Source organism: Pituophis catenifer, unplaced genomic scaffold (genome assembly GCF_029215685.1).
Source record: "Pituophis catenifer annectens isolate HBS135680 unplaced genomic scaffold, rPitCat1.0.hap2 SCAF_4, whole genome shotgun sequence".
In the NCBI taxonomy this organism is placed as follows: domain Eukaryota; kingdom Metazoa; phylum Chordata; class Lepidosauria; order Squamata; family Colubridae; genus Pituophis; species Pituophis catenifer.
Window position 1 is genome coordinate 99,056,749 of NW_027256884.1, and position 16,156 is coordinate 99,072,904.

Here is a 16,156-nt window from a genome sequence, read left to right on the forward strand (position 1 = left end):
TTTAGAGCTTCACTACACATATGTATCGTATTAGAAGACCATATATTTCTTCTCGTGCTACTTTTAATTTTCATTTTTCTGAAATTACCCATTATCCTTTGGGAATTCTTTCTTCCTGAGTTCAAAATTCTTTCATCAGATATGATTAATATCACATGGTTTTTGGAAAGATGTAACTATGTAGCCAGAATGCAGACTAATTCTATACTGGACTTCCTTTCAGTTTCTTATGAACCAAGCCCCATTCCATCAAAATTTAAAGAACCTGGCTACATTATTGGAGAAGTACCAGACAGAAAACATGGTAGAGTCATTTTTTTTAACGTACTACTTTCTGATCCTTTACAAGATAAGTTCTAGTGTAATTGAAAGGGTTTACAAAATCCAGATATTCTGGAAATTATTATATGCACAAGTTCTGAGTATATTATTGAATCATGAATGCTCTACAACACTGAGTAGAATGGAAGTGCACTTTACAACCAGAAGAAAGCACATTCTACAATCCAAAATTTCCTTTGATCATCTTTTATAGAGGATTAAAACCCATCTAAGACAATATATTTCTTCATAGTATGGTAATGTCTGACAATTCCATTTTAAGATGAAAGAGCTTTAGACATATATATGTGTGTAGCTATGTCCTTCAATATGTACAATGAGAACTTATTTGGGGGTTGTTTGCTTTTTTCTAGTTTCAACTGAGGATGATAATTATCTTCCTAAAGTCTTGACCACTCCAGAACTCCCAATTACCAAACCTGGTAATTATATTTTCTCTTATGTTAGGTAAAATTGAATGCAATTTATTGTTGCTACATAATTCATTCCCCGAGGCTGCATAGGCACAAGGAGTTTCTGTATTGAACATAACTTTTTAAAACATGCCTGTGATCATCTGCAGATCACCTGCAGAACTTCGCTACACCAGTGCATAGTATTAGCAGACCATCCACTTTCAATCATGTGACTTTATTTTTCCGAGGGTTAAACCCCCATTGCCCTTTGAGAATTCTTTCTTCTTCAGTTCAAAATCCTTTCATAAGATACGATTAATATCACATGGTAGTTTGAATCTTGTACCTTCCTGTCAAAACCCAATTAAATCTAGACCGGACTTCCTTTCAGCTTCCTATGAGTCAAGCCCTGATCCGTCAAAATTTAAAGAACGTGACTACATCTTTTCAGAAGTACCAGAGAGGAAATATGGTAGAGTGACTTTTTTATTTACTTTTTTCTGCCTTACACAAGAACTTCTTGAATCTATCTAGCGTAATCTTATCCTATGAAGTCAGTACTTCCTTAAAATTATAAATTGTATAAATTCTAAATGTTGTGATCCAATACTGAATGATCTGCAACACCCTGAATGTCTCCTTTATAGAATGGGAATAGAGGTAAACTTCACAATCGGAACACTAAAGCTTCCTATGAGAGTCCATATAGGGGAATAAGACCAATCTGAGACAATATATTTTTTCATCTTCAGATCATGTATTTTATGATGGAACACTTCTGATTCACGTTTGTAAAATATATAAAATTATGAACCATCTCGGAGGCATCTTCGGGTACATACGTGTAACCATGTCCTTCAGTTTCGACATTCTAAAGGGGGGGGGGGTTGGTTGCTTTTTTTTTATTTTCAACTGGCGCTTATAATTATCTTTGTAAACTCTTGAGCATGCCATAACTCCCATTTACTAATCCTGATAATTACATGTTGTTTTACATTAGATAAAATTGTTTTCAATACGATTCTTAGTAGATAAGTAGATAATGCATTCCTGGCAACTCCTTGGACATAGGTATTTTCTGGATTCAACACAATTTTGGAACAGGTGCTCAGGTGCATTAATTCTTATTAGTTTCTAATCTTAGTTTCTAAGATTATGTATCAATTTCTGTCTTTAATCTACAATATTTTTTTCTGTTTGTAAATTAGTGTTGCAGTTACAGGCATTATGAAAGGTTTTCCATATTCTAATAGTTCCCTTTTTTCCCCGGTACAGTTTTGGAACCTATTACGTTTAGCAATGAACTTCCAATAGTAGGTAATAGTGTTTTCCTGGCACACTAATTGATTTTCTTATTTTACTTTCTTGTTCAGAAATCCATTACATTTTCTTTTCTGTAAGATCATCTAACATCATCTTTTTTTCATTAAATCCCATCCTCTCTCTAGGTTTGCTAGTCATTTAGCACTGAAGACTTTTAACCATTCTATTTACTTTTTTTTCCCACAGTACTGCTTTTTCTTTCTTTCCTTGCACAGTGATTCAGTCATGTGAAAATAGCTGGAAGTGGCCATATTATACGATGTGAAGTCCCACGTAATTTCCATTTCTTTTTTAAGCTGGCTCCTGAAATTTTCATAAATCACTAATTTTACATATGTATTGAGCCTACTCTTTCTCAACCCTTTTGTATGGCTGATTTTGTACACTTCATATCCACAGCATGTTTCTTCACCTTCACCTTCACCTTCAATTTTAAAATGCCCGACCTGACCTTATTTACATCTTAATAATTTTGAAGATTTTTTTTTCTTTTTCAGATGCAAAGACCAAGCATCATGTTTCCATCACTAAAACAACAATCGAGCCACTGCTACTACCAAAATCTGGTAAAATTTTATATTGTTATTTAAATTCTCTCCATATGTCAAAGTCTGCATTAAAAAAACCAACATAATTTTGGAATAAAAATTTATTAGTTTTTTCCTTTTGGCAGTAAGTTTTTCTTATTAAATTTGTCTCTGAGAGGTGTATAAGAGAAAATAATGCAAGAAAAGAGCAACAATCAGTAATAATCAATAATAGGAAATCTGGCCCATGGGTCCTCTCATGGACCCAAAAGCCACGACCACTCAGTCATGGTAGGACTGGACTGAATTTGTTTTCCCCCTTCAGACTTCCATAATCTTCAGATACTGTGACAGAACCTCAACAACTTTCACTTGTTTGGGAGGGGACAGATTTATATAGTTGAGGGACATCAGAATACTGATAATGCTTTACCTCATGCTGAGGAATGACTGCCTCTCTCATTTCATATAGCTGTTAAAAAGAAGTAGGGATAGCAAAGAATTATGATGCCTCCACAAAGAAGAGCTTTAGGACTAGAACATTCCCATCCCCAAAGACCAACTTCAAAGGAAGAAGAACCACTGTAACACAGTGCCTCCCACTCCAAAACCCCTAGCTAGGTCTTTAGATAAGAGTTATATTATATATAACTCTTATCTAAAGAGTTATATTATAAATATATATAATTATGCAAAGAATTCTTTCATAATGGCTTGTAAGCAACAGTGTTCTAGCATGAAATGAAGACATTTTAGTTACAATCTGAGCTACAAATCTGTTACTGAAACTGTAAATCTATCAGTGTACTGAATATCAAATAGGGGCTTCTCAGACTTTTACAGGTGACTTCGTAAAATCTTCTTTGGAAACATGAAAGTTAGGAAAGTTCTATTTTGCAAAAATATTTTTGCGATTCATATGAATAACGATAATATTTCTAATTCTAATTATGCCAAATGAATTTCTAATAAGAAACCTCATTTTAGTATCTCTGCCCATGTACAGTAATTACTTTTAGATAAAATGCTGCCTGTTTTATTTCTTTTCCCAGTTATTCTATGCATTAAAATCTATTTATTTATTAAAATGTATGCCCCATCTATCTTTTATGCAACGTTCAGTGCTTACCATGATTAAAAATGCACACTTTAAAAATAAAAATAAAAAGCAATTAATTTTATATCAATTCGGTTCAAATCTAAATAAGTTCAACTAACAATGACTTCTTTAAGTCCTGGGAGACTGGAAGCCAAATGTGCTTCCTGGGAATGCACATTATAACCTGGGATGTGCACGTTATCATCCTTTCCAAGGAACCAACTAGATCAATTACTAGTGAAAGTAAGCTGATTCTCAAAAGGGCCTCTTCTGATAATCTATGTAGCCAGATTAGATCAGTGGTGGGATTCAAAGGTTTTTACTACTGGTTCTGTGGGCGTGGCATGGCTTGGTGGGTGTGGCTTGGTGGGTGTGGCAGAGGAAGGATACTGTAAAATCTCCATTCCCACCCCACTCCAGAGCAAGGTTACTGCAAAATCCCCATTTCCTCACGATCAGCTGGGATTTGGAAGGCAGAGAATAGATGGAGATGGGTCCATCTATTCTCTGCCAGTCAGAGGTGGTATTTACCGAATACTCAAAATTTCCACTACTGGTTCTCCAGAACTGGTCAGAACCTGTTGAATATCACCTCTGGGTTAGATCCATAAAAGAAGACATGGCATGAAATGCAACTTTAGCTTTTCTGGAGGAAACAGTGGAGTCCTTTGTGGTCTCTGACCATGTCTTTTAACAGAAACCCCACTACCTCTTACCTGTTGTTTAGTACAAGTACAACTTAAAAGGCATGGGGAGGCCTTTTGTATTAGTCTCATCACTAATACAAAAACAGTCAGCTATTTACATCTATACCTTTGCACATAGATTTAAACTATGTTACATAAGAATGTTATTTGTCTTTTAAATTGTATAAAATACACTTTGTTCACATGTGCATGCTGGTAAATATGCCAGTCAGTATACAGCCCAGAGTCTGGAAAAATGTATCCATCAATAACTTGCATTCCTTGGGGTTTTTTTTCCTAAGAGAAAAATTATGCCAGGCATAAACCTCAGACCAGCACTGAAGTACCACCGCCTCAGCATGGTAAATCCCTATTTATCTTGTCAATAATACACTGATCGTGTTGGTTATTTTATTTTTTTGGCCATAGCTAGGAATTCTTTTCCTGAGAGTGTGATTCAATACTTAAAGAAATTTAAGACATCCAATCTATACTGCATAATCAGCATCATATGTTCTTATAATAGTATTATATGTTACAGTATATTCCCATTAGATCACATTATGTTCTCATTACAGTTAACTGAAAACAGAAAGAAAAATATTCTGTTTCTTAAAGAGATGTAGTTTTATTTTTACGCTGAAAATAATATAGGAAAAAGGATGTTAGTGATTGCTCATTTCAAGAATCAGATGATGAAAATACTTTCTCAATACTTTTTGATGGATGGAAGTGCTAGTTTGTTTAATGAGCGTTTACACTTTGTGGTTATTAAGCTAGATGTACTCCACATAATGTAGCTTCCAAAAGCTACAATTGTAGGTAGCAAAAAATAAAGGCAAACATCTGTATTTCAGTCTGAGAATGGTTCAGGTAAATGGAATTAACTTTGGGTGAGTACAGTGGTAGGATTCAAATAATTTAACAACCGGTTCTCTGCCCTAATGACCGGCTGGGTAGATGTGGCCAGGGGTGTGACAGACAGCACTTGGCCTCCTGCACCCCCCTGGGAGCAAAAACGGGCCACAGGTGGGTGCGCTGCACTCCCCACACCCCATTTTGAGCCTAGTAGGCTTCCCTGGGACCCAAAATGAGGCGCGTTGGGACTCCTGGAAGGGGTGGGGAGGGGAGGAGTGGAGCCAGCCAGCAATTTAACTACCGGCTCGCCCGAGAAGGCCTGAACCAGCTGAATCCCACCACTGGATGAGTATACTAATCCCACCACTGGATGAGTATATGCTTATGAAAAATGGAATCAGAATTATATTCTAACTAACGAAGTCAATCTGTATATTCCCAATCATTCATAAAACCTTTCTAACAAACAAATGCATTCCTATCATTTTCTGCTCATAATAATAAATAATGGCTATACATAGGCAAATACATAGTAAGAGTATTAGAAACAATTCATTATATGTTACAGGTGTGCATTGCCTGGGATTCAAAAAGGCAAAAGAATGGAATGGAGTACACCTGTTCACCCTTTCTTAAAGCAGTTGCATGTTTTTCTGGGATTGTCTGGTTATCTTCTGCACAATTCTTGGAAAAAAAATAATTGGTTTAAAAAGTTACAGACAGAGCCTGTGCCTCTGAGTGCAATGCTCTGTATTGTTCTGACCCAGCTCCCCAAACACAACAAACCCTCTGACGTGAATTCAAAAGATTCCTTTATTAGGAATGCTGGCAGTCCCTGCAAAAAGATTCTCTTGCAGGCTAACAAGTCCATCTGGCTGTAAGATAAATAGTTGTCCGCCACACCTATTCATTTCCGCCCCCTGCCTTTTATCCCCAGAGCTAGGGTGGGGCCTCTTTAGCAGCAGTGGGTCTTCCTTCCGCCGCATATCAGGCATTGGACCCAATTATTCATCTTCTTCTTCATCAACCACCTCCAGACTCAGGGGCTGTTGACTCTCCAACAGAGGGCTGACCGATGGCCCATACTCTTTCCTCTCTCTCTCTCTCTCTCTCTCTCTCTCTCTCTCTCTCTCTCTCTCTCTCTCTCTCTCTCTCTCTCTCTCTCTCTCTCTCTGCCAGCTCCATTCCTCTTCCCACTCGGAGCTCCCAGGTTGCCCTGATGCTGATTTAACTCCCACGCCACTGCCTCCTCCTCCTCTTTCTCGGATTTGGCTGCTGGAGGGGCCAGGGGCCAACAGGCTACATGTATATTAGTAAAATAACCTTCTAACTAATGCTTGTATTTCATATACTCAGAAGACATTCTTATGCTTCATATACAGCTTGTTACTGAAACATGGTCAAATAAAATATGCATATTTGTTAACTGCTATAGCAGAAGGAAACCAAAATTTATTTTTCATGTTATATTGCAATTTATTTACAATATAATACTGAATGTTTTTTATTTTATTTATTGATATTACTGATTCAGAGGTAGAAGAGGTTATTTTTAAAACCGAACAAGCAAAATCATCAACAGGTAATATGTTTAATTATGGATTTTTAGACTTTTTTTTATAATTTCAAATAATGAGAATTTTATGTCTAGTGAGATGCCATCACATTTATCATCCCATTGACCTTTTCATTGAAAGTTCTTCATTATTAATGCCTTTTTCATATTATTATCAAGTTGTGTAGCCATAGAGTATGTATCAGTGGTACAGGAATACAACTGTTTCAATGCAATCTTGACTTCATAAGTTTGCAGGAATGTCTGCTGGCATAAAACTGTGCCTTACAAGGCTGGCAAATGGTGCTGTCATTACTGTTTCAATGCATGTTATGGAAGTGTTTATGGAATCCCTGGTTCCACTCTCATTTTTCCACCTGCAGTGAGAAAACCAATAACCAATTACTCTTCTTAAGATATGGTGAATAAGTATTGTTATGTGTAGATTTATAATGGCTGGCAAGTTGTCTGACTAACAGGTTACAGTTCTGGATGATACTTGTGTCTCAGGCTGTTTCAACTCAGGCCTGACACTCTGCTGAAAGAAGTATTATGTTTCTATTTAGAAATAGCTCAGGTGACAAGTCATTCAGAGGAAAAAAATGTGGGTGAAGCAAGTTAGAGTGAGGGATTAGTAGTGAGCCCTTGACCAGTGCTGCAGTAGGATGGCAATGCCAGCACCAAGTGGTTGTGACTGTTAGCATTTGGAAGTTACCCATGAAGTAACTGAAATTATACACATGTAGGCAAGTAATAAATGATTAGAATGTACAACCACATGAAGCCTCTTGTTAACAGAAGAAAAAACAGTAACATACACAACAGTGGCAGAACCAGGAACATACAACTAGAAGAAAACAGCCTAGCTATTTCAAGCTGACTTTTACTGACTGGGAGTGAAGAACAGTCATTCAAGACAATTCTTTTTAAATACAGGTATAGTTCTCTCTTAAAACTATATCTGTATTTACTGTGAATCTATGTCTACATGTATATCTTTCAGTCAGAAGACCATGTAAGATCTGAAAAGCACTTCGGAAAATTCCAGTCAGATACTCATAGACCTCATTTGACCTCAAATGTTTTTATTTATCTTTCTTGTCACTTGATGAAACTGCTCCCTTGAGTAAGAGTTCACAAAGCAGTGCTAACACATTTTTTTACTTAGCTACGCCAGTGTTTTTATTTAAATAATGGAAAGGAGCCTGGGAGGTGGTTTCTCTTGTCTAGATCTCAGATCCCATTGTATCTAGTTCAGAGAATTAATATTGTAGTTTAGTTTCTGGAATTTCATCTTTTTTTAATCAGCATTTTTTACAACATACTCGTGTTTATAGCATCATGTTTTATTAAACAGTCACATTATTATTACTGATTTTTATTGGAGATATATGTATGTATGTATGTATGTAATTGTAGAGCTGTTTTTCTGAATCTTCTGTTTCTCTGTAGTTTGGGATATTAAAGTTTAAAAAACCCTCAATATAATTTCTTACAGCTCCTAAGGAAACACATCAAGTTCCAACCAGACCAAAAACTTCTTCCAGTCCTGATATAACCCCAACCAAATCCAGTGAGTAATTCATTATTTCGACTTTCAGGAATTTGTTTTAAATATATTTAATAGAGTTCCATTTTACATACTCACATAAAATAATGTGGGGAAAAGCACGTATTCATGTATAACTAAAATGAAAAACTAAAAAAAAAAAATCTGTTTAATAGTTTTGTGTGTGTGTGTGTGAGAGAGAGAGAGAGAGAGAGAGGGAGGGAGGGAGGGAGGGAGGGAGGGAGGGAGGGAGGGAGAGAGAGAGAGATGCATTTCAACGAACAAGTAATGGTGGGAAAAACCCAAACATTATAAAATCAAAGTTAATTTATTTTTCCGTAAAAATAGTTTCTTACTCAGAAGTAGTAGCAACTCTTTATTCCTTTTCTTATCTGTTAAAATATAGGACAGACATGCCAGCAGAGTATAAAAGAAAAGGATGAATTCATTCTTAGCAACCAGAATAACATTTTTTATTTTTAACCACATTTTTGGCTTATTAAAAAAAAGTTTCCTTTTTCGTAACTTCTCATGTAAAAGACATTTCCAGTTTTAGAAAATAGCCAGGAGGTTGTCTTTGCTATTAACCTAAACAATTTCGTCTGATTTAGAGCATTTTTGCAACTTGGATTATGCTCAGAATACCTTTAACATGAGAACATTGCACAACAGATGTAATGTTAACCTTTTATTCTATATATTTAAATCAGTACAAATTTAGCTATTCTACAGGTTTTCTATTTGAATGGGAATATACATTTTCCACTTTAAATTTAAGATTTGTAATATAATTTGAACTGACCAGTAAGAATTTTTCAAGTCAATTTGAAAAGTTCAGATTATTTGCTTATTTAAAAAAAAAAACTTTTCAGGCTTTAGTTATTTGAAAAAAATCATATTCCCTAAAAAGAATTATCTGAAAATAAAAGAAATATATATATCTTAGATCAAGGCACAGGATCAAGCACAGGACCCAAATGAGTTGCAAATGCCAGCATTTGTGCCAGATTAAACAGCAAAATAGAGTCTCTATTGGAATAAATAGTTGTAACTGTTCTTATTTTCAATTTTCCTGAGAAACTGAAGTTCTGAAAATGCATCTACTGAAAGGATGAATTAAAAAATGCTGCCATTATGACAGAGGCAGATATGATCTCTGCCATACACTCAGATACATTTCAAAGAGAGTTTCTATGACAAATTCCTGCAATTTAGATGAAAAAAATATTGTTTTCTCTGCTCTTAATATAGAGTAGTCTAGCTGGTATCCGCCACATTTGTTAGAATTAACCCTTTCAGAATTTGCACAGATTTGAAAAAAATAGTGTAAGAATGGATTTTGAGCCAAAAAAATTCAAGTGACACTATCCTTCTTCCAAGAAAAAATAAAATACTCTGTTGTCAGATTTGCAATCTAGACTGGAATCCAAAGAATAAATTTAAAACTATAAATAAAGCAGCAAAACTCATTGATTTCCTTCTAGTTCTTCTTGTCTATCCTGTGAATTCTTTTGTGAATTCTATTATTTTTTGTAATTGTTATTTCTTAAATCACTATGATAAATAATTCTCACAAAAGTTCATTGCTTCTTTTCAGGTCTAAATGTCAAACTTCATGATCCATCCACACCTAAAAGTGGTCCTGGTCAAAAAACACAACAATCAAAACCAGGTAGATATATAATTGTTACTTTACATCACACTGTTTTTTACACTAAAACTGCACCATTAAACTTCCTCACTGGGTTTGTCATGGTATATTTATGGATGCATACAACAAATCCAGACAGGACAGAATGTTGGATATAGTAATTCTTAGGTTGCAACTTTTTTCCTTTTAGAGATTATTTACATAAAATAGTCCTATATGTTGTGTATAGTTTGTCCCAGGACTCATATGCAGGATCTTCTCTCCCCCTCCCTCCCCCTCCCCCTCCCCCTCCCTCTCCCTCCCCTCCTTTTTAAATACATTTTCATTGTGTATTTATGTAAGTTAATTCTTTAAAATAATCCCTACATGGTGAAACATTAAATTTTATAATTTGCTCAGAAGTTTAGCCTAATTATTTAGTCTGACAAGTTACTGTGGAAACTTTAAAAATAATAAATAAGATTCCTTTTAACATATGCAAAGCATCTTTGCTTTGCCATTGATGTTGTATCCTATTGTTATCCCATCCATGATAATTACCATAAACTTGCTAATTAGTGTGCATAAATCCAAAGAAAAGTTGATGTCAGAAATTGTACATATACTTAAATTCTCAGCTTAGAAAGAGGCCTTAGACAAATATTTAATATTATTTACTGACTTCGAAAAGATGGAAGACTAAGTCAACCTTTAGCCCATCAGGATCAAACTGCTGGCAGTTGGCAGAATTAGCCTGCAATACTGCACTACCATGGCTCTTTATAAGCATTTACTTCAATACTTATCCATATAAGTAAGTTTGCTCATATAAGCTATTGACAAGCTCAAAACAAGGGAATCCTGCTCCATTTTAACTGGCAGCACATAATATTGCTGCCTTTATTTCTCTAGCCCCACTTGCAGATTATCAGCAAAACATCTATCTGTATAAGCAAAGGAAACAGCAAATAGAAGTCCCAGAAGCCCTTGTGTATAGTAGATGGGGAGCTCATTCAATAGAAAAGATTATGAAATTTCACAAAATTACTAATATAAAATAATAAAAATCTATTTTTTTTAAATTAATACCAATTAAAATACCACCAGAAAATTATTTTGAAGGAAATTGGGACTCATTAAGAAAAAGCCATGGTTCAAATCATTGCTTGACCAATCTGTGAGGAAAGACCTCTGAAATTCATTGAGAGCGGAGGGTCTTTAAAATGCAAATAATATTGTATTACAGAAGTATGGCTATTACATTACATTATTAGTACTATATTTTAGAAGTACTACTATTACATAGTAATACTATTGTTTACTACCTTACTACTTCCATATAACATGATTATGATATCTAAAAGCCTGATTGGCCGAAAGCAGATATAAGTATTAATGCCTCTTTTTGGCCATGTTCTCAAAAAGAAAAACAAATTTCCTGCCATTTTTAAACTGAGATTATCTCAGAATATAGATTCATTGTGTAAGTAAATTAACAAGTGTTAAAACATTTGTGTTATTGTAATATGAATTTGGATTGCCTAAAATTGAAAAACTGAAGTTGTATATGCAATTAAAATATGTTTTATTTCAAATTTTATTCAGATTGATTAGAAGTACAAAACACCTGAATTGCTACAGAATCTTGAAATGTGTTTTGGATGATTCTAAGTTTTTTTTTACATGCAATTAAAAATATTACAAACTTATACAATGTTTTCCTTATTGCAAAAGGATTCCTTTCTCTACCATGTTCCAATATTTATTTATTTATGTCAAATAAATCTGACATAAAATACTTCATTAATCTTTCCTGGCATCCTATAGGATGTTAGAGCATATTAAATGAATCCACATTCTCTGCAGATAATGTTTCAGGGAACAATTGGAAGCATATCAATCTGTGATTGTTATTTCCCAAGTCAGAAAAGGCAAAGCAAAAGGCAAAATGAAAAAAGACCTGTCAAGGATTACTTTTGTATTCATGAATATGTGGTTTCACTCATATGCATGGATATTTGTTTTCCAAACTACTTTTTAATGCAATAAAATCCTTCTGTCTAAGATTTTTTTTTCATGTATTGGAGACTAAATTATTTGGAACAAACTACATTAAACAAACTACTGAAAAATAACTTTTTTTAATGTTTCCATTTCTTTCATGATGTCTCCATTTTTTGTCTCACAGAAATTATTCCATTCTCTCAAGATCGTATTACAACTATGGTACCTGTTGCCCCTGAAAAGACAAAGGAAACACTTGGTAATCATATACAATAATGTACTCTTATTGAATAAAACACAAGGGATGATTCCTAATTAATATAATTAATATCCCATTCACTTTTTTTCCAGATCCAAAAGAAACACGACTTCTTCCTTCAAAACCCAAACCATCTGACAAACAAGGAAGAAACAAGACTAAACCTGGTATTTGCATTTTGATAAAATAAATATAGATGAGATTTTTAAAACTGCTATTAGTGTTTTGAAATCTAACTGATATAATATCTTGAAATACATCAACATAAACTTATTTTAGTTATCCATAATGAGTCATAGCAAAAGCTATATGAAAAGTAAGGGTTTTTTTTTTCCCCAAAGAGCCAATATGTTAAGCATTAGTGGGTATGCTACATGCTAATGAATTCTTTGTTATACAATATATCACCATCAATAGTGATATTACATTTCAAAGTCAAATTTTAATATGTTTTATGAACATGTCTTTATGTCTCTCTCTCTTTCTCTCTCTCTCTCACACACACACACACACACATACACATACAGCACCACCACCACCACACACACAATTGTTATCTTCTAAATTTGATACACGGCTTCATGAAAAAGTGACTGAGGAAAGTTTGGCTTCTCTATTTGCATAAGAATTACGTTTCTTAATTTTTGATTTGCCCGTTGTCTGATACTATTTAATAGGGTAGCCCATAATGGAAGGAAAAGAAAAGGATGTAGGAAAAATGAATAATAACTTTTTATTCATCTCATATTTCTTCTTCTCTTAAATAATAATAAGTGATAGGCTGGCAGGACTCTTTATGCATTATTTCTGTAAAAATAACTGTTCAGCAATCTAAAGGATATTATGTCTCTTCGAAAGCAAGGAGAACAGACTTTCTAGGACACCACTTCCATCAGGCCTAATCAATATGACCATTGATCATGATTTATTAAGATTAGAACTGAACAACATCTAGACAGAGATCAAATAATCAAACAATTGCACCTACCAAAGCTTGGGAATTTTTGGGCTAGCAGCAGGAACTTTACTTGCAAAAAGAATTCCCATAAGGAATGTCTGAATGTAATCTGTCCTTTTAGCTTTGGTTTGGCTTATTACTAACAGAGATGGAGAGGGCTGTTTATCCCTCACATCTGCATTTATTTTGCAGTCTGAAAGATAAGATTTTGACAATAATTGGGATTAACATCGTTACTGATATATTTTGGTTTGTTTGCTTTTGGGTTTTAGGTACTCAAACTACTAAAAATGCAGCCAGAGCAATACCGCAGAGCCAAAACAACATTGGCAATGTAAAGCATACAAATCTTTTAAAAGGATAAGGATGGGGACTTAGTCAAAGGCAGTGTCATGTGGTGATACAAAGTTTATGATGGGATATAGCCAAAATCACATTGAAAACTAAATGGATATCACTGAAGTATAGACAAGACAAGTCTTATTAAGACATAAACATTTGAGTTAATAGCCAAATCTTCCTTTGGTGCTAAACGAAAATTAAGAATGACCTCCAGAGAACTTTCCAATATCGCCATAAACTGCTCTTTGAACAGAATAAAAGGATACTAGGAATACATTCAGTTGCTAATATTAATACAATAAGTAGATGACAATGTGTTAGGATTCTTTTTCTTGAAATAATCTTGCTTGTTATTCTATTTCCAAATCTGGCTCACAGAACTACCCAACTGTGGCTGTGACTTTTCTTTTGTTCCCTGTATATTAACTGCAACATATCCAGAATCAATTCAGCTTCAGAATCATGTTTCCAATTGTTCCAAGATACTATGGATGATTTATTTATCTATACGTCAAAGTTAACCGGAATGAGCAATTATTCACTTAAATTTCATTTTATATGAATCAGTGTGTATGTGTGGTGTGTGTGTGTGTGTGTGTGTGTGTGTGTAAACATACTACATTATCCACCTAAGTATAGAAACTGACTATACAGAATATTGCCTCAAACAGATTTTTGAATCAGAAATCTTATTAATTCTAAATTTCCTGATGTCAAAAATTTAATCTTCCTAGAACACCTGTAACACCATTGCTTTGAAGGTCTAGTACTTTCTGTTTTGAAAGTCATAATATTCCATTTAAAAACAACACTGGGTACACTTAACATGTTTAATTATTTTGTTTTAGCTTCATCTAAACTGAACGACAAAGTGACAGTCACCAAAACTCCACGTTTGAGAAAAGGTAAAGCCCTCAAAATAGGAAACTCACTCTACTAAAATCAATACAGAACCATAATTTAGCTGATCAGTTTATTATCTTGGATTAAAAGCAAAACTGTCTGGTCCTTGAAATACTGAACCATACTTTGGATTAATAGAAGAGAATATTTGTAGCCTAAGGTTGAACTGTGCAGTCTTTGGTGCTACCTCCAGCTTCAATCACATATGTAATGTCCTGCTTGTTTTCTTACTTTCAGTCTCTTTGAAAACATTCAGTATGATCTTGCCCGCTGAACAGTTACACTTCATATTTGCTTTAGTATATAATACTGCATACAGTTTTTTTCCCAAAAGCTTCTCCAAATTGCATATTGCCCTCTGCATCAGCTTAGCTGCTGTCAAAACACTGCATACCAGTCAGTGTTTTGCTGTTGCAGATCACAAAGTTAAGCTGTATCTCAGTATGCTTACCTTTCCTCTTTTATTAACTGGAGCTAGCTAAGATGCAACTTTTGGAGAGCTAATTTGGTGTAGTAGTTAAAACCAGTGAACTGGAATAAGGAGAACCGGAATTATAATAACCATAGTGAAAATAAATATATCATTGTCTCCAGTCAGTTCCTAATAACTTTGACATTCCTTTTTTTCAGTTGTCCACAGAACAACACCAGCCCCTCCTAGAACTAGAACACCGGGAAGACCGTCCTGGAGTAAAAAACCAAGAGGTAACTCTTAAATATTATTCCTCATATTGTTGAAATGTTTAGTAGTGGCATCTTTACTTTGTTCCAGATATGTTTAATGGTATACTTTATGGTCCTTTGCTTATCTCTGTAGACAGATAAATAGAAAACAATAATACAATTATTGTAAAATAATTAGTTGCAGTTTTACAACCAAATGTCAGAGGAAAATAAAGCCATTCAGTAGACATCAGTTGTGGGTTGCCCCTGGTTCGGACCGGTTCTATAGAACCGGTAGTAAAACTGGCGGGAGGCTCCACCCACTGATCCTGACATCATCAGAAGCGATCTGCGCATGCGCAGAAGCAAAGCGCATGTTCGCAATCCCATTGTGAACCAATAGTAAAGATAAGTAGAAGCCACCCCTGGTAGACATGTATTTGATGCTCTGTTAATGCTTATTTCACATTAAGAAAGTAGCAATAGCTGCAAATAAAGAAAGAGATGTAATTTGAACCATAATTAACCCTTAACTATGACAGATTCTAACTGTGTTTATTCAAGTATAAACATGTCCTAACATTTGGATGTGCCATAATTACTTCCATATAAATTTTGGGATGGAGGGCAAGAAAAAATTTAGTGGTTCTGACACTTTAATTGCAGCCTGAAAAGTAAAACGCCACTAGAGACTACAGAGAGGATATAAACAATTTGCTTATTCATTGAAAATATTTGTCAAGACCCAACAAAATAAATTGAGTTTAAGTAAAACAAATTTGGATTTAAAAAGTTTGGATTTTTAAAAAATCAAATTATATAGGCTCTGAAATATAAAACTCTTTCTGTTTCATACTAGATTTTGATACAGCTTTTCATTAATAATCCATTTCTTACTAATCCTTAAATCAAAATAAATGCTATATTAAATAAAGAGGCAACAAATATTGTGCCTTTGTATAGAACAGTTAATGATTTATGTTTTATATATTTAATATAAAAGAGACAGTTTGGTGTAGTGGTTAAGGCCTCAGAAACCAAGTCTGAGTTTTAGTCCCTTCTT

General features: G+C 34.4%; 1 protein-coding gene across 1 annotated transcript in view; it reads left to right on the forward strand.

Annotated features, from left to right (window-relative positions):
* Nucleotides 1–16,156, forward strand: part of LOC139316923 (target of Nesh-SH3-like) — a 111,388-nt gene that overhangs the window by 67,700 nt on the left and 27,532 nt on the right. The window contains exons 9-16 of the mRNA XM_070943783.1: nt 2,558–2,626; nt 6,765–6,812; nt 8,284–8,358; nt 9,932–10,006; nt 12,153–12,227; nt 12,320–12,394; nt 14,376–14,432; nt 15,061–15,135. Coding sequence (XP_070799884.1) covers nt 2,558–2,626; nt 6,765–6,812; nt 8,284–8,358; nt 9,932–10,006; nt 12,153–12,227; nt 12,320–12,394; nt 14,376–14,432; nt 15,061–15,135 — 549 coding nt within the window. The remainder of the gene's footprint in view (nt 1–2,557; nt 2,627–6,764; nt 6,813–8,283; nt 8,359–9,931; nt 10,007–12,152; nt 12,228–12,319; nt 12,395–14,375; nt 14,433–15,060; nt 15,136–16,156) is intronic.